Source organism: Capricornis sumatraensis, chromosome X (assembly GCF_032405125.1).
Source record: "Capricornis sumatraensis isolate serow.1 chromosome X, serow.2, whole genome shotgun sequence".
Taxonomy (NCBI): Eukaryota; Metazoa; Chordata; class Mammalia; order Artiodactyla; family Bovidae; genus Capricornis; species Capricornis sumatraensis.
The window spans coordinates 66,951,913-66,974,098 of NC_091092.1; the positions used below are offsets into that span (position 1 = coordinate 66,951,913).

The 22,186-nt window shown below is 38.5% G+C and overlaps 1 protein-coding gene across 1 annotated transcript in view; it reads right to left on the bottom strand.

Annotated features, from left to right (window-relative positions):
* Positions 1 to 16,458, bottom strand: part of APOOL (apolipoprotein O like) — an 89,009-nt gene extending 72,551 nt beyond the window's left edge. The window contains exon 1 of the mRNA XM_068962830.1: positions 16,393 to 16,458. Within this exon, the coding sequence (XP_068818931.1) occupies positions 16,393 to 16,407 (15 nt within the window). The 5' untranslated portion in view covers positions 16,408 to 16,458. The remainder of the gene's footprint in view (positions 1 to 16,392) is intronic.
* Positions 16,459 to 22,186: the final 5,728 nt, after the last annotated feature.

Consider the following 22,186-nt stretch of genomic DNA (forward strand, 5'->3'; position numbering starts at 1 on the left):
AAAAACTCTGTTTCCCAAGCCCAGAGTATTTGATGAAGAGTTTCATAATAATGGTTCAAGGGGCAAGGGAGGGTGGAGCCTGCACTCCTTTAATCTACTCTCAGGTGGTCTCCTAAAAAACCTGTGGACATTGACTCCAATCATGAAGTTAAAAGTTGCTTTCTCCTTGGAAGAAAAACTATGATAAACCTAGACAGCATATTAAGAAGTGGATACATCACTTTGCTGACAAAGGTCCATATAGTCAAAGCTATTGTTTTTCCAGTAGTCATGTATGGATGTGAGAGTTGGACTATAAAGAAGGCTGAGCACCAAGGAATTGATACTTTTGAATTGTAGTGCCATGGAAGACTTTTGAGAGTCTCTTGGAGAGCAAATGGATAAAATCGGTGAATCCTAAAGGGAATCAGTCCTGAATATTCATTGGAAGGGATGATGCTGAAGCTGAAGCTCCAATACTTTGGCCACCTGATGCGAAGAACTGAATCACTGGCAAAGACTTTGATGCTGGGAAAGATTGAAGGCAAGAAGAGAAAGGGATGACAGAGGATGCGATGGTTAGATGGCATCACTGACTCAATGGACATGAGTTTGAGCAAGCTTAGGGAGTTGGTGAAGGACAGGGAAGCCTGGCCTGCTGTAGTTCATGGGGTAGCAAAGAGTTGGACATGACTTAGCAACTGAGCATGCACACATGCATAGGTGGATTTGGCAGTTGGTGAAAACCAGAAGATACCATACACACTAATTTCCCATGCCTAGCTCCTTCTCTATTGAGAAGGTTGAGGAAGCCATTTCGTGAAAATTCCAGTCCCATATTCCCTCATGTCTCTATGCTGCTAAAGAGTTGTTCTGATACTCACAGCACCTGCTTGGCACACCATAAAATATCTACTGAATACAAGTAAAGGCATTAAAGGAGGAAGAGAAGAACAAAAATTGACATGAGACATAGAAAATGAAAGCAAAATCGCAAAAATAAATCTAATTGCCTCAATAATTACATTAAATATGCGTGAGTTAAATAATGCAATCAAAAGACAAAGTTTGTCAGATTTTATTTTAAAAAAAATCCAAGTATACCTTGTCCAAAGAAAATATATTTTAGATACAAAGATATATTTAGGTTAAAAATAAAAGCATAGGGATTTCCCTGGTGGCCCAGTAGTAAGAGACAGGGGATATATGTATACCTATGTCTGATTCATGTTGAGGTTTGACAGAAAACAACAAAATTCTGTAAAGCAATTATCCTTCAATTAAAAAATAAATAAAATTTTTAAAAAGAGTTAAAAACAAAAAAAGACTCTACCCTCCAATGTAGGGTACAAGGGTTCAATCCCTGGTCAGGGAACTAAGATCCCATGTGCTATGGGGCAACTAAACCAACAAGTTGCGACTAGAGAGCTCACAAACCACAACTACTGAGCCCATGCACTCTGGGGACTGAGCCACAAATAGAAGCCCAGAGGCTACAATGAAAGAGTCTGTGTGCCACAACTAAGACCCAATGCAGCCAAATAAATAAATAAATAATTTTTAAAAAGTAAAAGCATAGAAAATGATACACCAGGAAAACAGCCACCGTGATTTGACTGAGGCAAAAATTGTTACTAGAGCTAAAGAGACATATTGTAATGGTAAAATAGTAAATCTACCTGAAACATATATGATCACAATTATAAACATACATGCACCTAACAACAGAGCCACAAAATATTTGAAACAAAAACTGACACAAAACTCAGAAAGGAAAAACAGAACAAACAAAAAGTAAAGAACAAAGAAAACAGAAGGGAAAATTTAAACAATGTGATAATAGAAATTTCAATGTATTATTTTAATAAAGTAAATTAGGCAGAAAATTAGCAATTCAGAAGATCTGAACAATATAAACTAAGTAGACCTAACAGACTTCCACAGCACACTTTTATCTCACAACAGTAGAATATACATTCTTATTAAGTGCATATGGAACATTCTCCAGGATAGACCATACAATAGGCATAGAACAGGTCTCAAAAGATGTTAAATTATACAAAGAACATACAGTCTCTAATTACAACAAAATTAAATTAGAAAAGAACAACATAAAGATCAAAAAAATGCACAAGTATGTAAAGAATAATTAAAAACAAAAACCAACTAAACACTCCTAAATACCAACAGCCCAAAGAAGAAAATTCACAAGTAAAATCAGAGAACACTTTGAGTTGAATGAAAATTAAAACAAGAGACCAAAACTTACATGTGCAGAAAAAGCAGTATTGAAAGGGAAATTTATATATAGCTGTAAATGCTAGAAAAACAATACCTCAAATCAATAATCTAATAAATTATCTTAGGAAAGTAGAAAAGGAAACTTAACCCCAAAGCAAGTAGAAGGAAGGAAGGAATGAAGATTAGAGTGTAAATAAATGAAATAGAGGAAAGAAAATCAACCCAGAAAAATCAACACAACCAAAAGTCACTTTTTTGAAATGAGCAACAAAATTGCCAAGCCTTTGGACAAGGTCAGAAAATTCTCAAATTACTAAAATTAGTAATGAAAGTTGTTGTTGTTTAGTTGCTCAGTCGTGTCCAACTCCTTTGCAACCCCATGGATTGTAGCCCACCAGGCTTCTCTGTCCATGGGATTCCCCAGGCAAGAATACTGGAGTGGGTTATCACTTCCTTCTCCAGGGGATCTTCCTGACCCAGGGATCAAACTTATGTCCCCTGCATTGGCAGGCAGACTCTTCCCTGCTGAGCCACCAGGGAAGCCCATTAATGAAAGAGAGGACATCACATATTGACTTTACAGGAAAAACATTTTAAGATAATATTATGAATAACTGTACAACAACAAACTAGATAACTTAGAAGAAATGAACAAATTCCTAGAAAGACACAAATTACCAAAAAAAGGAAAGAGGAAATGGGAAATCTGAATATGTAACAGTATGAGGGGAAGTGTTGCCTCCTGTGCTATTTTTTGGACAAGTTTTTGAAAGATTGATGTTAATTCTTTTTTAAAGATTAGGCAGAATTATTAATTAACAATAAAAAGTCTTCCTATAAGGAAAGCCCAGGTGTAGACTGCTTCATGGGTCAGTTGAATTCAGTTCAGTCGCTCAGTCATGTCCAACTCTTTGCTGACAAGATTATGGGCTTTCTAGGTGTTTCAGCTCAGTTCAGTTCAGTCAGTTAGCTCAGTCCTGTCTAACTCTTTGTGACCCCATGGACTGCAGCACACTAGGCTTCCCTGTCCGTCACCAACTCCTAGATCTTGCCCAAACTCATGTCCATCAAGTCAGTGATGCCATCCAACCATCTCATCTTCTATTGTCTCTTTCTCCTGCTGCCTTCAATTTTTCCCAGCATCAGGGTCTTTTCCAATGAGTCAGTTCTTTGCATCAGGTGGCCAAAGTATTGGAGCTTCAGCTTCAGCATCAGTCCTTCCAATGAATATTCAGGACTGATTTACTTTAGGATTGACTGGCTGGATCTCCTTGAAGTCCAAGGGACTCTCAAGAGTCTTCAACACCACAGTTCAAAAGCATCAATTCTTTGGTGCTCAGCTTTCTTTATAGTCCAACTCTCACATTCATACATGACTACTGGAAAAACCATAGCTTTGACTAGACAGATCTTTGTTGGCAAAGTAATGTCTCTGCTTTTTAATATGCTGTCTAGGTTTGTCATAGCTTTATGGGTAAATTCTACCTAATGTTTAAAGAAGAAAAAGGAGCAGAGGAGTCAACACTTTCCCTCTCATTTGGTGTCCTGGCACCAAAACCAAAGACATCACAAGAAAAATACAGACCAACATTGCTTATAAATATAGATTAAAAATCTTCAAGTAAATAATAAAATTGAATATAGACATGTATAAAGAGACCTATGCATCTGACCAAGTGGGATATGTATCAAGAATGCAAGTTTATCTAGAGGGGTTGGATGGGGTGGGAGGGAGGGCATGAAGGGAGGGACATAGGTATACCTGTCTATGGTGGATTCATGTTGATGCACGGCAGAAACCAACACAACACTGTATAGCAATTACCCTCCAATTAAAAATAAACTTAAAAAAAAGAATGCAAGGTTAGTCTAACAAATGAAAATTAATCAATGTATCATGTTAGTAAAATAATAGACAATAAAACAAATGACCATATCAACAGACACAAAAAAAGCATTTGACAAATACTAGTACTTTTCCATGTTTTTAAAAAGCTACTCAACAAATTAGGAATAGAAAAGAACTCCCTTAACCCAGTGAAGGGTGCCTATAAAATCCCACAGCTAACAATTTCATGACAAGTAGCTGAAAGCTATGATCAGGAACAAGAACAGAATGTCTACTGTCACTACTTCTATTCAACACTTCACTGGAAGTTCCAGCCAGGGCAATAAGACAATAAAAAGAAATAAAAGGCATGTAGTTTAGAAAAGAAGTAAAACTATCTCTATACACGACATGATCTTGTACGCAGAAAATCCTAAGAAATACACTCATACACACACACATACATGCATGCACTCGACTATTCAAGATAATAAATGAATTCAGCAAGGCTGCAAGGTACACAGGATATAAATCTATATCCCAAGGTACACTTTATTTCTATTTGCATGTAATGAATAAGATGAAAATGAAATTATGAAAACAATTTCATTAACAAGAACATTAAAAGAATAAAATAGGAATAAATTTAATACAGTGCTAAATTTTCAAGTCTTGCAAGACTTGCAAAATAAGTACAAGACTCTCTAGGCTGAAAACTACAAAATATTGTTGAAAAAAATTAAAGACCTAAATCAACTGAAAGACATCCCAAATTCATGGATTGTCAGACTCAGCACTGTCAAGATAGCAATATACTCCAAAGTGATCTACTGATTCAATGTAATCACTATCAAAATTTCAAATGTCCCTTTTTTTCAAATTGATATGCTGATTATAATATTCATATGGAAATGCAAGGAACCTAGAAAAGTCAACATCTTGAGAAAAAATATAAAAATTGGAATTCTCATCACAAGGAAATTTTTTCTATTTCCTTGATTTTGTAACTAAACGAGATGATACATGTTCACTAAAGTTACTATGATAATCATTTCAGGTTGTAAGTCAAATCATTCTGTACAACTTAAACTTATGAAGTTCTGCATGTCAATTACATCTCAATAAAACTGGAAAAAAAAACTTTTAAGGTCACTCATGAAAGACAGGAAGACTGAGAAACTATTTCAGATTAAAGCAGATCAAAAAGGAATGATAAAGAAATGTCATGCATGATTCTAGATTTAGATCCTGGCCTCTGGGCTTCTGTGGTGGCTCATACGGTAAAGAATCTGCCTGTAATGTGGGAAATGTGGGTTGGATCCCTGGGTCAGGAAGATCCCTTGGAGAAGGGAATGACTAACCACTCCAGTATTCTTGCCTGGAGAATCCCATGGACAGAGGAGCCTGGTGGGCTACAGTCAATAGGGTTGCAAAGAGTTAGACATGATGAATGACTAACACACTAGAAAAGAAGACATTGTGCAGTGGGTGAAATTTGAATGGCATCTATGGATTGGATGGTAGCATTCTATCAGTGTTACTATCTCAGATTAGGAGGCTTGCACAGAGGTTAAAGAACAGTATATGCTTCTGAGGAAATACACAGTGAAATATGCATGGGTGAAATAACATGTCCGCAACTTGCTCTCAGACTGATCAGAAAAGGAAACATTAAAAAGAAAAAGAAGAAAAGGAAAAATTCTAATAGAGGTGAAAGGGGGAAAATGGCAAAAGTTAACAACTGTAGGATCTGATTTAACATGAGTTCTTTGTACTTTTCTTTCAGCTTTTCTGTACATTTGAAATTATTTCACAATAAATAATACTTAAAAAAAAGGCCCAATTTAGAAAACTCACATTTTCTGATTTCAAACTTAATAAAAAGCTATAGCAAAGAAGAAAATATAATACTGGCACAAAGACAGAATACAGATCAATGGAATAGAATTGGGAGTTCAAAAATAAACCCTTATGTTTAGGGTCAATTAAGTTTTGATAAATTTGCCAAAACAATTTAATGGAAGGATGAATTCTCCTTGCCAGTGCATGGCTCTGTGAGTTTTTGTCACAGGAGCTCTATTGTGAATTTTGTCACAGGGACCAAAATTGCAATTTTTGCAATAGGCAGAAAAATATATATAAAAATACATTCCAAAGTTAAACGCAAATATTGGTTTTCAATTATTTATGCTGTTCCTTTCGTTCCATTAGCACTGATGAGTGAATAGATATAATGGTACTTTCTCTGCATAAAAATTAAGTTCTGTTTAGCTCTACTGGTTTTTTCATGATAAACACAAGGATTTGTGTTTCAATTAAACTAAGGTGGAGTAAATATTTTATTTTACCATATTTTGATCAGTACCAAGATATGCCAAAAAAATTATGAATTTATTTACCTAGTAAAGTAATATGAGTCATTCTTGTGGTAGAGGAAAAGAATAAGAAATCTAGGCAGGGGTATATAATACTCTTACAGTAAGAGACTGCAAATATTTAAAATAAAAAATAAAATCTACCACTACTTGGCAACAAGAAGTTCTTAACACATGGCAGGTGTTTAATCCATACTTGAATTAACTAAAATGAACAATTATGAAGCAGCCTTATATTCTGTAGGCATTTAAACTATTTCCTCCTCTTTTCTCACATAGTAACTATTAGATTATGCACAGGTCAGGAAGCAACAGTTAGAACTGGACATGGAACAACACACTGGTTCTAAATAGGAAAAGGAGTACATCAAGGCTGTATATTGTCACCCTGCTTATTTAACTTATATGCAGAGTACATCATGAGAAACACCAGGCTGAAAGAAGCACAAGCTGGAATCAAGATTGCTGGGAGAAACATCAATAACCTTAGATATGCAGATGACACCACCCTTATGGCAGAAAGTGAAGAGGAACTACAAAGCCTCTTGATGAAAGTGAAAGAGGAGAGTGAAAAAGTTGGCTTAAAGCTCAACATTCAGAAAACAAAGATCATGGCATCCGGTCCCATCACTTCATGGCAAACAGATGGGGAAACAGTGGAAACAGTGGCTAACTTTATTTTGGGGGGCTCCAAAATCGCTGCAGATGGAGATTGCAGCCATGAAATTAAAAGATGCTTGCTTACTCCTTGGAAGGAAAGTTATGACCAACCTAGATAGCATATTCAAAAGCAGAGACATTACTTTGCCAACAAAGGTCCGTCTAGTCAAGGCTATGGTTTTTCCAGTGGTCATGTATGGATGTGAGAGTTGGACTGTGAAGAAAGCTGAGTGCTGAAGAATTGATGCTTTTGCACTGTGGTGTTGGAGAAGACTCTTGAGAGTCCCTTGGACTGCAAGGAGATCCAACCAGTCCATCCTAAAGGAGATCAGTCCTGGGTGTTCATTGGAAGGACTGATGTTGAAGCTGAAACTCCAGTACTTTGGCCACCTCATGCAAAGAACTGACTCATTGGAAAAGACCCTGATGCTGGGAGGGATTGGGGGCAGGAGGAGAAGGGGATGACAGAGGATGAGATGTCTGGATGGCATCACTGACTCGATGCACTTGAGTTTGGGTGAACTCCGGGAGTTGATGATGGACAGGGAGGCCTGGTGTGCTGCGATTCAAGGGATCCGAAAGAGTCAGACACGACTGAGTGACTGAAGTGAACTGAACATTTAGATATCTTTTATTTTGAATAGAATTTGTGTTTATCAATTTCGTTTAGTAGAGTCCATTCCTTGAGGACAATACTTTGGTCTTGCTCTTCTTTGTCCTCCTGCTTTTAAAATTGATTAATTAATTAATTTCCTTTAATCATCATATTTCACTCTAATTTACTCATCATAGGTAGGTGAGTATTTTGATGTGTTTAATGATTAGATTATCTTTATGTTTGCATTTTAAAAAATGCATATTGTAGTAACATGTACATATATTTTTAATTGTTGGCTTCCCAGGTGGTGCAGTGGTAGAGAATCTGTCTGCCAGTGCAGGAAATGCAAGAGAGAGAGGTTTGATCCCTGAGTCAGGAAGATCCCCTGGAGTAGGAAATAGCAACTCACTCCAGTATTCCTGCATGGGAAATCCCATGGACAAAGAAGCCTGGCAGGCTCCATAGGGTTGCAAAAAGTCAGACACAGTTGAGCACAGACACACATTTTTTGTTATTACAAATCTCATTTTTTCTTATTTTTAAAAATAACATAAATGGCGTATTACAGTTATTTTGTTTCTTACCCTTTTTCATAAAACATAGCCATCTGTGTTCATACAACCAATTTCTTCCAGCTGATGTATGATGTATATCCACATTTTACCTTTCCACTGTCAGTGATAGACAACTACATTGTCTTAAACTCCCTGTCACCATAAAAAAACACTGTGAGGAATATTACTCTATAAGTGTCCTCATGAACTTGTATATCTTTGTGATATACACTCAAGAAAAGAACTGCCATGCCATAGGATATGTATATATATTTAATATCACTGAATAAATCCCTACCAACATTAACTAGAATTCTATTTTTCTCTAGCTTAATAAAGTGTTACCTCATTGTTCTAATATGCAGTTATCTGCTAATTGTTTTAACCATTTCTTCATGTATGTATTAGTTTTAGTTTTTCTCTTCTATATACCTTGTTTATATTTTGCTGATCTTTCTACCCCAATGTTTATCACCATCTTCTACACATTATAGGCATTAAGATATTTTTAAATCAATGAATGTATAAAAGAACAAGAATGGATGAAAGTATAAAGTACCCAGAAGACTCGTTAACAGTATGGGTGTAGAGGATAACTTAAGACGAGCCCAAGCTTAGAAGCTCATGTTCTTAAATGAAATAAGGAATACAGAAGAAAAGTCAAATTTGGCAAACAGAAAGGAATTTTGCCCTTGTTGAATTTGATGCACCTAAGGATATCAAATATGAATTTGGAAATGTGAATGAAAGAGGTGAACTACAGAGCCAGACTAAGCAGGGGATATGGCAGTAGCAGATAGCCTAGTGATATGAGAAGTCCCTGGTAAGTCTCAGAATGACTGAGAGAAAAGATTCAAAAACAGCCAGGCCAAATCTACATTAAGTATGCAACTCATGACTTAGCTTAGAGTACTAATACCGATCAAGTCTGTATAACAGATGGTCTCACTCAGGGAGATCATAGAACTGGGTTACTTTTTCCCCCTAACATGCTCAAATTGTACTAAGCAAAATTTATTATCCACTATAGATTGCTACTACACTGGTTGTCTCAATGGTCTCTTTTTTTTTGGTCCATCAGTTCAGTTCAGTCGCTCAGTCGTGTCCCACTCTTTGCAACCCCATGAATCACAGCACACCAGGCCCCCCTATCAATCACCAACTCCCGGAGTTCACTCAGACTCACGCCCATTGAGCCATCTCATCCTCTGTTGTCCCCTTCTCCTCCTGCCCCCAATCCCTCCCAGCATCAGAGTCTTTTCCAATGAGTCAACTCTTCGCATGAGGTAGCCAAAGTACTGGAGTTTCAGCTTCAGCATCATTCCTTCCAAAGAAATCCCAGGGCTGATCTCCTTCAGAATGGATTGGTTGGATCTCCTTGCAGTTCAAAGGACTCTCAAGATTCTTCTCCAACACCACAGTTCAAAAGCATCAATTCTTTGGTGCTCAGCCTTCTTCACAGTCCAACTCTCACATTCATACATGACCACTGGAAAAACCATAGCCTTGACTAGACGGACGTTAGTCGGCAAAGTAATGTCTCTGCTTTTGAATATACTATCTAGGTTGGTCATAACTTTTCTTCCAAGGAGTAAGCATCTTTTAATTTCATGGTTGCAATCACCATCTACAGTGATTTTGGAGCCCCCCAAAAATAAAGTCTGACACTGTTTCCACTGTTTCCCCATCTATTTCCCATGAAGTGATGGGACCGGATGCCATGATCTTCGTTTTCTGAATGTTGAGCTTTAAGCCAACTTTTTCACTCTCCTTTCACTTTCGTCAAGAGGCTTTTTAGTTCCTCTTCACTTTCTGCCATAAGGGTGGTGTCATTTGCATATCTGAGGTTATTGATATTTCTCCTGGCAATCTTGATCCAGCTTGTGTTTCTTCCAGTCCAGTGTTTCTCATGATGTACTCTGCATATAAGTTAAATAAGCAGGGTGACAATATACAGCCTTGATGTACTTCTTTTCCTATTTGAAACCAATCTGTTGTTCCATGTCCATTTCTAACTGTTGCTTCCTGACCTGCATACAGATTTCTCAAGAGGCAGGTTATGTGGTCTGGTATTAGCATCTCTTTCAGAATTTTCCACAATTTATTGTGATCCACACAGTCAAAGGCTTTGGCATAGTCAATAAAGCAGAAATAGATGGGCAACCAATTTTCCAATTTAAATTATAAGACCTTAATAAGTTAGCTTTTAAAAACAACTCTAAATATATTCCACTATATTTTCAACCACCTTATTACTTACTTCTAGAAAGTATTCAAAAGTGCATTGTACCAGAAAAACCATGAACACCAAAAGTACCCATCCATTGCCTTGCCCCTTCTAAGAAGTCCTGGAACACAGGTCACCATGCTATGAACAACAGGACTCATACACTGGCCAAAACTGACTGGACCATGATTGGTACCTGAGCCAAAGACAGACAACAAGAAACTGCCTTGCCAAAGGGCCTGATGTGCAATTTCTGCCTAAGAAGGCTACTTTGCAGTGGTTTGTGCCTAGCCAACCTGATCAGATCCTGTCTCTAGGAAAGTCTGAATATGAAACACACAGGGTTAACAGAAGCAGAATAATCATGAGAATGACTACCAGCATTAATACAGTATCCTGAATGGTTCTACTTGCAATCTGTTTAGCTGGTGAGACAGTTTCCTAGGCATTCTTCCTAACCTAAATATTCTTTTCATTAAACTACTATTTAAGATAACTTGAGGGTGGTGGGAGGGGGGTTCAGGGTTGGGAACTCATGTACACCTGTGGTAGATTCATGTCAATGTATGGCAAAACCAATACAGTATTGTAAAGCAAAAAAAAAAAAATTAAAATGATATATAACATGATATATAAAATTTTAAAAAGTATAGATAATAAAATAAGTTACCTATAGAAAAAAAATGATATATAACATTAAAAAATCATAAAAAAATCATAAAAATGAATACTGTCTCATAGTAAAAAGAAAAAAAAAAAGATAACTTGATCTCGCATCTGTTGTTTATAACCTGAAAAGGCCTAATACTTTCTTTCTCTAACTTGTATGAAAGCCACAAATTCCCTCCTAAACCAGTGGGTCTTGAACCTAGCAACACAGCAGAATCATTGGTGGAGTTTTAAAATATTAAAATGTCCCATCAGGGATGGGGGTCAGGCATAAGTACTTTTTTCCAGGATATCACATAGCACATAAGAATGAATGAACATACATGTGTAGTGGCTGAATCTCAAAAATATAATATTGGGTGAAAGAAGCCAGATATAACAAAGTAAATACTGCATAATTATATTTACATAAAGTTAAAAAATAGGCAAGATTAATCTATGGTGGAGGAAGAAAAAAGGGGAAAGTTTCTGGGCTGCTGGTAATGTTCTTTTTTTCTTTTAATTTGGATGCCGGTTGAACAAGTATGTTCATCTTTTGACAATTTACTAAGCTGCTTGTGATTTGTGTACTTAATTGTATGTATGCTACATTTAAACTGAAAACAAGTCCCCATTATGGAAAGAAAAGTAGTTCTCCTTTAAGGTTCATACCACTCACCTATTCATCCTTAGCACCTGCCTCCCGGACACTTCATCACATCGAAGATTTAGGATCCTGGCCAATAGCCTTCTTCTATACTCTGTCTGCTGTGCTAAATCACTTCAGTTGTGTCCAACTCTTTGCAACCTATGAACTGTAGCCCACCAGGTGCCTCTGTCCATAGGGTTCTCCAAGCAAGAATACTGGAGTGGGTTGCCATTTCATCCTCCAAAGGATCTTCCTGACCCAGGGATCGAACACTCATTTCTTACTTCTTCTGCATTGGCAGGAAGGTTCTTTACCACTAGTGACACCTGGGAAGCCCTCTCCTATACTCTAAATCCTGCCATAACTCTGAGTGACTTTAATGTCCATGTGATTGAGCCACTCAAAAGCCTCACCTTGCTATTCTTTGACTTCACCTTCTTAGAGCTTTCACTCTACCACAGTTACACTCTCCATGAGTACACCCTGAATTTACCATTTTCTGGAACTTGTTAACAGCTTAAATTATAAACTCAATAAGCTTTTCTCTGACTACAACCTCCTATTTCAGCTTTGATTTCCTTACTGTCCTACTCCTGTTCTTTGAGCCAATTATATTATCTACCATGGAAAACTTTTTTGTGAGAATTAAGTGAAATGATGTCATCAACAGCATAATACAATGTCTGACACACAGGAACTGCTCAGTACATGGTAGCTATATTTCAATATTATGTATTTTATTATAAACAAACATTTTTCAGGACCCAAATTTTCCCCAAATTCACTCAACTTTTGGCATTAATGAAATGTGGCTTTTGACACTATATTTCTCCTGATCCTTTTAAATGAAAGCCAGTCCTCCAGCTATTCTCTCTGAGTCAAGAAGTCAGGAGGTAAGATCAGTACAGAACTTGTTCTCAAGGCTAATCCCACATCAGTATTCTATCATCATATTTGCTCAAAAAGCTCTTATCTTTCAAAATGAATCTAAACTATTTTCAGAGTTATCTAACCAACATTCAGGACTCCTTTCTACATTATCCCCTATTATTAAACTCTGGCGCTTCAAAATTAACACAGATCATCCGTTTTATACCTTGGCCTTACAGATGCTTCATCAAGGTTAAGCCCCATGATCTGGACTCAGATCAGAGATGTCAGATTCAGATTGACCCCTTACAACTGCGCGACTGTGGCAGAGTTATTTAATCTTTCTAAATTTCAGCTTCTTTACCTCTAAAATGCTCTTAACAACAACTACTCATTGGGCCATTGTGAAGCATAAATTCACATAATGCACTTAGCAAAATGCCTAGTGCAGTAAATGTTCAATAGTTTAATAGCTGTAATCACTATCATTAATTTTTAGTAGTTCTTGCACATTTCTCCCAGTCTCCAAACCTGCTCAGGTCTTCTGACATGTTTTTCCTCCAGTTTCATTGAGATTTAATTGGCATATAGTCTCCTTCTTTATTTAAATGAAAAGACATCTTTTCTGGAACTTCCTACCACTATCTTAAGATCTCTTCCCTACTTTGACCATAACATTTTTCTAAAGAGTGATGTACACCTCCCTTTCAGAGAATGCAATGAGCAGTGGAAAGATCAGGGACTTTGAAGCCAAATATACCTGTGTTTGAACCTGGTTCTTCCACCTAGTAGCTGTATGACCTGGAGCCAGCACTGTTCCTAAGCCTCAGTTTTTTCATATGTAAAATGGGGATATTACCCCATTTCTTAGGGTCATCAAAAAGATTAAAAGTAAATAATACATGTAAAGCAGCTGGTCAAAGTAGGTGCTAAATGAATGCCAGTTTTCCATCCCTTATCCTTTCCCTCAGTTCAGCTCAGTCGTTCAGTCATGTCCAACTCTTTGAAATCCCATGGACTGCAGCATGCCAGGCTTCCCTGTCCATCACCAACTCCCGGAGCTTGCTCTAACTCATGTTCATCGAGTCAGTGATGCCATCCAACCATCTCATCCTCTGTTGTCCCCTTCTCCTCCTGCCTTCAATCTCTCCCAGCATCAGGATCTTTTCCAATGAGTCAGTTCTTCACATCAGATGGCAAAAGTATTGGAGCTTCAGCATCAGTCTTTCCAATGAATATTCAGGACTGATTTCCTTTAGGAAATCCTTTCCCTAACCCCTTATAATCTGGGGATTCCCCAGTGGCTCAGCAGTAAAGACCCACCTGCCAATGCAGGAGATGTAAGAGACACAGGTTCCATCCCTGGGTTGGGAATATCCCCTGGAGGAGGGTATGGCAACCAACTGGGGATACCCATATGCAGGGAAGCCTGGCGGTCTACAGTCCATAGGGTTGCAAACAGTCAGACATGACTGAAGCAACTGAGCACAACACAACACAACCCCTTACAATCTAGGTTCTCACTCTACCACTTCACTTCAGCTCTTATTAGCATTATGACTTTGTGGAACTTAACTGAATTTTCTTAACCTTAGTGTTTCATTTGTAAAATGGTGATCATAGTATCTTCAACATAAAGTTGTCTTGATAATTAAGTGAACTAACATACACAAAGTATTTTAGTAAGGTGCCTAGCCTTGTAGTAAGCACTTAATAAACGGCAGCCACCAATGACTTATTACTGGCCAAATCAAAAATCTGTTCAACTGTCTCCTTCTCTAGGCTTCAATGACAACGTACTTTTCAGGTTTGCTTTTTAACCATTGACCACTCATTCTCTCTCTGTACTCCCTCCATGAAGTCTTTCTTTATTCTCTTCAACCAGGTGTGAGCTTTCTTCTGAACCCTCAGATCACTTTTTACTTCTTCTGAGGCAAGGCACTGCCCCTACTCTGAATCATTATCATTTGTTATACAATGTTTAACTTAATTTATTTTATCTCCATTGCCTGGCACCTATTTATTCATGCAGAATTTATTGAGTACCTAACATAAGTCATACTTGTGTTTAGTACTAAGGATACAAAAATTAACATGTAATTACTGCTCTCAAGTAGCTTATCATTTAGGAGGGTAGAATAGATAGTAAATAGTCTATTACTTGCAGTGTGATAAGTCCAAAGGTAAAAGTATGCCCAGGGTCCTCTGGGAGCACAAAGGTGAGTTACTTAAATCAGACTGGGGAGATCTGGGACACTATCTTGGAAAAGGCAATTTGCATTTAGCATATGGGGAGGCAGTACACAAATCACTGTTAAATGAATCAGTGAAATATGAATAGGAACTAACTACATGAGGATGGTAAAGGGCACTTCAGACCCAGAGAAAGAGCAGGGGAAAAGTACAGATGTTAGGAGAGTTCCTGAAAGATAGGAAAAGAAGCTGGAAAGGCAAGGCAGTCTGGGCTGTTCTAGACACATAAGAGTCTGATCTGAGCCCAGAGGACAGATGATGGAGTGCCAATAAAGATTTTTAAGTAGTGGAGGGACATAATCAGATTGGCATTTTAGTACTCTGGCAGTGCAGGGGAAAATGAATTCCATTAGAGCCAGGCAGCAAGTCCAGTTAGACGGGTGTTGTGGTAATTCAAATAAATTATGAATGCAGAAGAGAAGAGCAATGGCAACCCACTCCAGTATTCTTGCCTAGAGAATCCCTTTGACAGAGGAGCCTGGTGGGCTGCTGTCCACGGGGTCGCACAGAGGACGACTGAAGCGACTCAGCATGCATGCATGCATGAATGCAGAAATGAAGTGAGAACGGCTTATCAAGCCCGATACAGAGCTTGAATTATTCATATTTGTATCTCCTGCAAGAGTGCATTTTACGCTTACAACCTACTACAAATATCTACCCATAGATATTTGTTGACTACTGTTACTGAAACTTACTTAGGGAACTGCTGTTGGCAGCCAGTTGGGTCACTTCCTGTACAGATTCCTAAGTAAAAGGATCATTTCGCATTGCAGAACTCAAAAGAAACAGGTTTGTTATTCAAACCCGTAGAGTAACAGCAGTGAATACAAACCCGCGCACTGCAGAGAGACCTGGTCTATTTTACCAGAAATAATTTTCGAACGAAGTCCTTCAAAGGGTTGTGAAGCTCCGCCCTATGCACCCAGACAAATGCCCAGGCTTCTTTTCTCTTTGTTTCAGCTCAAGACACAAGTCTGTTTGCTGCTCGTCGCCCAGGCGGCCATTTTCACCCAGCAGTTTCCCAGTTTTCACCCCACCGCAGTATAAAGTCAACAGCAGGGAACTGAGGAGAGTAGAGTCTCAGGCTGCGGCTGCGGCTGCTGCTGCTGCTAAATCGCTTCAGTCGTGTCCGACTCTGTGCGACCCCAGAGACGGCAGCCCACCAGGTTACCCCGTCCCTGGGATTCTCCAGGCGAGAACACTGGAGTGGGTTGCCATTTCCTTTTCCAATGCATGAAAGTGAAAAGTGAAAGTGAAGCCGTTCAGTCCTGTCCGACTCTTAGCGACCCCATGGAGTGCAGCCTAGGCAGGTGTATTGAGGCTTCAAACCGGTTAAAGATTCCCTGACCTTGCTAGTTCTCTCGCAACCTCATCTCCATCTCGCCTCTTGCTGTGGGACTCCTTTTTGAAGTTAGGAGGACCCCTTCTATGGTTATTATAGTGCTATTAGCACTCCAGAAACTAAGCAAGGTATATATATACATACTTTTTTTTTTTTTTTACTTACCCTAAGGGCTGCCATAGCTGTGACCGCCTCCGCCCAAGTCGTCGCACGGAGAGCGGAAAGGGACAAAACAGTTCAACTAGATTCCACTTACACTAGCCTCAGCCAGTCCCGCCACTCGCCGGCTGGCTCCGCCCTTTCTCCGCCCTTCTAGTGCTGCTCTGTGAAGCTGCAGCAGTTTGTCCTCTCTGGGGAGAAAAGATTTAACTTTGTGATTGATTGTCGCTGTCCCTGATAACACCTTTCAGAATATATTCTTCATAGTCCATTTGAAAGGTGCTTTTCTGGGTGCAGAACTTTTCATTGTGTTAGTTGTTTCTGGTGTATGAGATTTTTCTAGCTGAGGACTTAAAATCCAAGTTCAGCTGCCTTAATAAATACTGACAGTGAAAGTCTCTCAGTCGTGTCCGCCTTTTTGCGACCTCATGGACTATACAGTCCACGGAATTCTCCAGGCCAGAATACTGGAGTAGGTAGTCATTCCTTTCTCCAGAGGATCTTCTCAACCCAGGAATTGAACCAAGGTCTCCCTCATTGCAGGCGGATTTTTTACCCTGAGCCACTAGGGAAGCCCGTCTTAATAAATAACTAATCACAAAAAGAACAGGTTACTTCTACAATACGTAGGCAAGTTCATACAGTCTAAGACTATGTGACTAAGTGCCTACTATGTGCCAGAAATTTGTTCAAAATAGAGAATAATGTAATGCCTTCCCTCACGGAGCTTACAATTCCAGGAATAAAAGAGAAACAGACAAATGTTACAAAAAGCCAAGTGCTATGAAGGAAAATAAAAACAGTATGGGGATGGTGTGTGAATTTAATGATTTCAATCCATTCAGTTCAGTTCAGTTCAGTTGATTCGCTCAGTCGTGTCTGACTCTTTGCTACCCCAAGAATCACAGCAAGCCAGGCCTCCCTGTCTATCACCAACTCCCGGAGTTCACCCAAATTCAAGTGCATCAAGTCGGTGATGCTATCCAGTCATCTCATCCTCTGTCGTCCCCTTCTCTTCCTGCCCCCAAATCCCTCTCAGCATCAGGGTCTTTTCCAATGAGTCAACTCTTCGCATGAGGTGGTCAAAGTATTGGAGTTTCAGCTTCAGCATCAGTCCTTCCAATGAACACCGAGGACTTATCTCTGTTAGGATGGACTGGTTGGATCTCCTTGTAGTCCAAGGGACTCTCAAGAGTCTTCTCCAACACCACAGTTCAAAAGCATCAATTCTTTGGTGCTCAGCTTTCTTTACAGTCCAATTCTCACATCCATACATGACCACTGGAAAAACCATAGCCTTGACTAGATGGAAAAGTAATGTTGGAAAAGTAATGTTTCTGATTTTGAATATGTTATCTAGGTTGGTCATAACTTTCCTTCCAAGGAGTAAGTGTCTTTTAATTTCATGGCTGCAGTCACCATCTGCAGTGATTTTGAAGCCCCCCAAAATAAAGTCAGCCACTGTTTCCACTGTTTCCCCATCTATGTGCCATGAAATGATGGGACCAGATGTTTTCTGAATGTTGAGCTTTAAGCCAACTTTTTCGCTCTCCTCTTTCATTTTCATCAAGAGGCTTTTTAGTTCCTCTTCACTTTCTTCCATAAGAGTGGTGTCATCTGGATATCTGAGGTTGTTGATATTTCTCCCAGCATTCTTGATTCCAGGTTGTGCTTCTTCCAGCCCAGCGTTTCTCATGATGTACTCTGCATGTAAGTTAAATAAATAGGGTGACAATATACAGCCTTGACGTACTCAAGGGACTAGATCTGATAGACAGACTATGGACAGAGTTTCAACACATTAGGGAAAGGCATTCTGATAAGGTGACATTTGAGAAAAGTCCTGAAGGAATTTAGGGAAGAACCTTCCGTGCAGAAGCAACAGCAATTAAAGCCAAGCCAATGTTTCAGAAATGGATACATCTGATGGCATTGACTTAATTTAAGGTGAGAAGAAAATTATGTGCAACTTTAAAAATTTTCCCCAAGGCATATGGTAAACCTCAGTGACTTTTGATAGCCATACTAAAGAAAGCAAAGCCCCTTTACTTCACATGGTCAAAAAAGCTGAGATATTAAAAAGCTAAACTCAAAGACTGATTCTTTAGGTTTCTAAAATTACTTCAGTTGAATTTATACCTAACCTTGATAGGTCATTTATGTAAAACTTCACAGCTTTGAGCAAGAGAGACATTCTCTCCTGATACTTTTAAGGGGGCTCTCTGGGAGGATCTAGAAGGCTAAGAGCATTCAAAATTCCTGTACCTTTCTCTCTGAGCTGCTCTTAATTCCTGATACCAATTTTTGTATTGGTTAGCATTCTTTGTTGACAAGCAACAAAGCCCAGCTCTGGATGATATAAGCAAAAATGGAACTTATTTTAGACGAATAATTGAATCAAAAGTAAAGCTAAATAACTAGAACTTTAAAATGTCAGGAACCAAGATAGCAACGAGAACCTACATAGGAAGAAATAATCAACAATCAATTCCAGGCTTTACTGTCTAAAAGCATGTATTCCAACAATTTTTAATTATTACAAAGTCTGCTTATTGGGCTCCAATCCATCCATGTCCATCTGCTTAAATCTTCTATAAATCTTAGTTGTAAGCTACAGTTGTTAGCAATTTTAGCTAACAATAAATATAAAATGATTTTGAAATATATTAGCCAATAAGCCAAATTAAGAGAAATTCTGGAGACATAGGATCAGAAACATGAGCAGAGATCAGTGAAGGCTAGGATGCAGGCAACACATTTAGGGATGTTCCACAGAATAACCATGCATGTCCTTTTCATCACAGAGGATTGGAATGCAAAAGTAGTAAGTCAAGAGATAGCTGGAGTAACAGGCAAGTTTGGCCTTGGAGTACAAAATGAAGCAGGGCAAAGAGTAACAGAGTTTTGCCAAAATAATGCACTGGTCATAGCAAATACAGTTTACCAAAAATGTAAGCAATGACTCTGCACATAGACATCAACAAATGGTCAAAACCAAAATCAGATTGATTATACTCTCTGCAGCCAAAGATGGAGAAGCTTTATACTGTCAGTGAAAACAAGATATGGCAGTGACTATGTCTAAGATGATGAGGTCGTTATTGCAAAATTTAGGCTGAAATTGACGAAAGTAGGGAAAACTAATAGACCATCCAGGTATGACCTAAATCAAACCCCTTATACATTGTAGGTGACAATAGATACAAGGGATTAGATCTTGTAGACAGAGTGCTTGAAGAACTATGGATGTAGGCTTATTACATTTTACATGAGGTGGTGACTAAAACTATGTCAAAGAAAAAGAAATGCAAGTAGGCAAAGTGGTAGTTTGAGGACGTCTTACAAATAGCTGAAAAAAGAAGAGAAACAAAAGGCAAAGGAGAAAAGGGAAGATAAACATAACTGGACGGCAGAGTTCCAGAGAATAGCAAGGAGAGATAAGAAAGCATTCTTAAGTGACCAATGCAAAGAAATAGAGGAAAACCACAGGAGAAAGATTATAGATCTCTTTAAGAAAATTGGAGATGCCAACGGAACATTTCATGCAAAGATGGGCACAATAAAGAAAAGAGATGGCAAGGACATAACACAAGCAGAAGAGATTAGGAAGAGGTGGCAGGAATACACAGAGGAACTATACAAAAAAGATCTTCATGACACAGATAACCCTAGAGCTAGAGATCCTGGAGTGTGAAGTCAAGTGGGCCCTAGGAAGCCTCACTATGAACAAAGCTACTGGAGGTAATGGAATTCCAGCAGAGCTCTTTCAAATCCTAAAAGATGATGCTGTTAATGTGCTACACTCAATATGCCAGCAAATTGGGAAAATTCAGCAGTGGCCACATAACTGGAAAAGGTCAGTTTTCATTCCAATTTCAAAGACAGGCAATGTGAAAGAATGTTGAAACTACCATGCAATTGGGCTCATTTCACATGCTAGCAAGGTAATGTTCAAAATTCTTCAAGCTAGGCTTCAGCAGTATATGAACTGAGAACTTCCAGATGTACAAGCTGGATTTAGAAAAGGGAGAGGAACCAGATCAAATTGCCAACTGCCATTGGATCATCGAAAAAGCAAGAGAGTTTCAGAAATGCATCTACTTCTGCTTTATTGACTACACCAAAGCCTTTGACTGTGTGGATCACAACAAACTGTGGAAAATTCTTAAAGAGATGGAAATAACAGACTACCTTATCTGTCTTCTATGAAACCTGTATGCAGGTCAGGAAGCAGAAGTTAGAACTGGACATGGAACAATAGACTGGTTCAAAATTGGGAAAGGAGAACATCAAGGCTGTAATCCTGTCACCATGCTTGTGTAACTTATAAGCAGAGTACACCATGTGAAATGCTGGGCTGGATGAAGCGCAAGCTGGAATCAAGATTGTCAGGAGAAATATCAACATGCTCACATATGCAGATGATACCACTCTAATGGCAGAAAGCGAAAAGGACCTAAAGAGCCTCTTGATGAAAGTGAAAGAGGGGAGTGAAAAAGCTAGCTTAAAGCAATATTCAAAAAACAAAGATCATGGCATCCGGTCCTATCGTTTCAAGGCAAATATATGTGCAAAAAGTGAAAACAATGACAGATTTTATTTTCTCGGGCTCCAAAATCACTGCAGATGGTGACTGCAGTCATGAAATTAAAAGAGGGTTGCTCCTTGAAAGAAAACCTATGAGATACCTAGACAGCACATTAAAATAAGCAGAGACATCTCTTTGCCAACAAAGGTCCATCTAGTCAAAGCTATGGGTTTTCCAGTAGTCATGTATGGATGCGAGAGCTGGACTATAAAAAAGGCTGAGTGACTTCCCTCCTTCCCTCTCTCTCTGTCTTTGTAATGACCATTGTAACAGATGTGAAAAGATTACCTCATTGTGATTTTGCATTTGTCTGATGATTTTTGATGTTGAGCACTTTTCATATACTTGTTGGCCATTAATATGTTCTCTTTGGAGAACTGTCTATTTAGATCCTTTGCCCATTTTAAATCTGCACGTTTTTGGGGGGTTAGTGAATTATAGAATTCTTCATGCTTTTTAGAAATTAACCCTTTTCAGATATGTGGTTTGCAAATATTTTCTCCCATTCCATGGATTGTCTGACAACAAAAGCACAGACAACAAAAGTAAAAATGAACAAGTGAGATTACAATCATTTAAGCTTTTAAAGTTGAAATATAACCTGTTTGTAGAAAAGTGTATAAACTGGAATTATTATAGAGTATACCCATCCAAGCAACTGCACACAAATCAAGAAATAGAACATTTTCAGCACTCCAGACTCCTTTCTTGTGCTCACTCTCAGTCAGTACCTACCATCAACTCCATAGATAAACACTAGAGTGTCTTTTAGCACTATATATTAGTTTTATCGTGTTTGAACCTTATGTAAGTGGAATCATACTGTTTCTAGGTCCTCTTTGTGCTTGACTTCCTTTCTCACATGTTAAAATCTATTGATGTTATACTTTTATAGGCATTTGAGTTGTTTCCAGTTACTTAATATTGTGAATAATGCTGCTGTAAACATTTTTGCACATGTCTCTTGATGCATGTACAGAATTCATGTACAAGATGTATGTGATTCAGTTGGGTATTTCCTTAGCTTGTGTTCCTCAGAACATTGAACCTGAGACAAAGTTTATGTGTTGCTACTTTATTACGGAGTACATTCCCAAGGCGATTAAGTCTCAGAAGAAATGAGTCAACAAAAGTGTGTGTTCCCCGGGCCTATTACAATTTGGAATGAAAACAACTGACTGCTCAATATCACAATCTCTTCTTTGAGAGGCT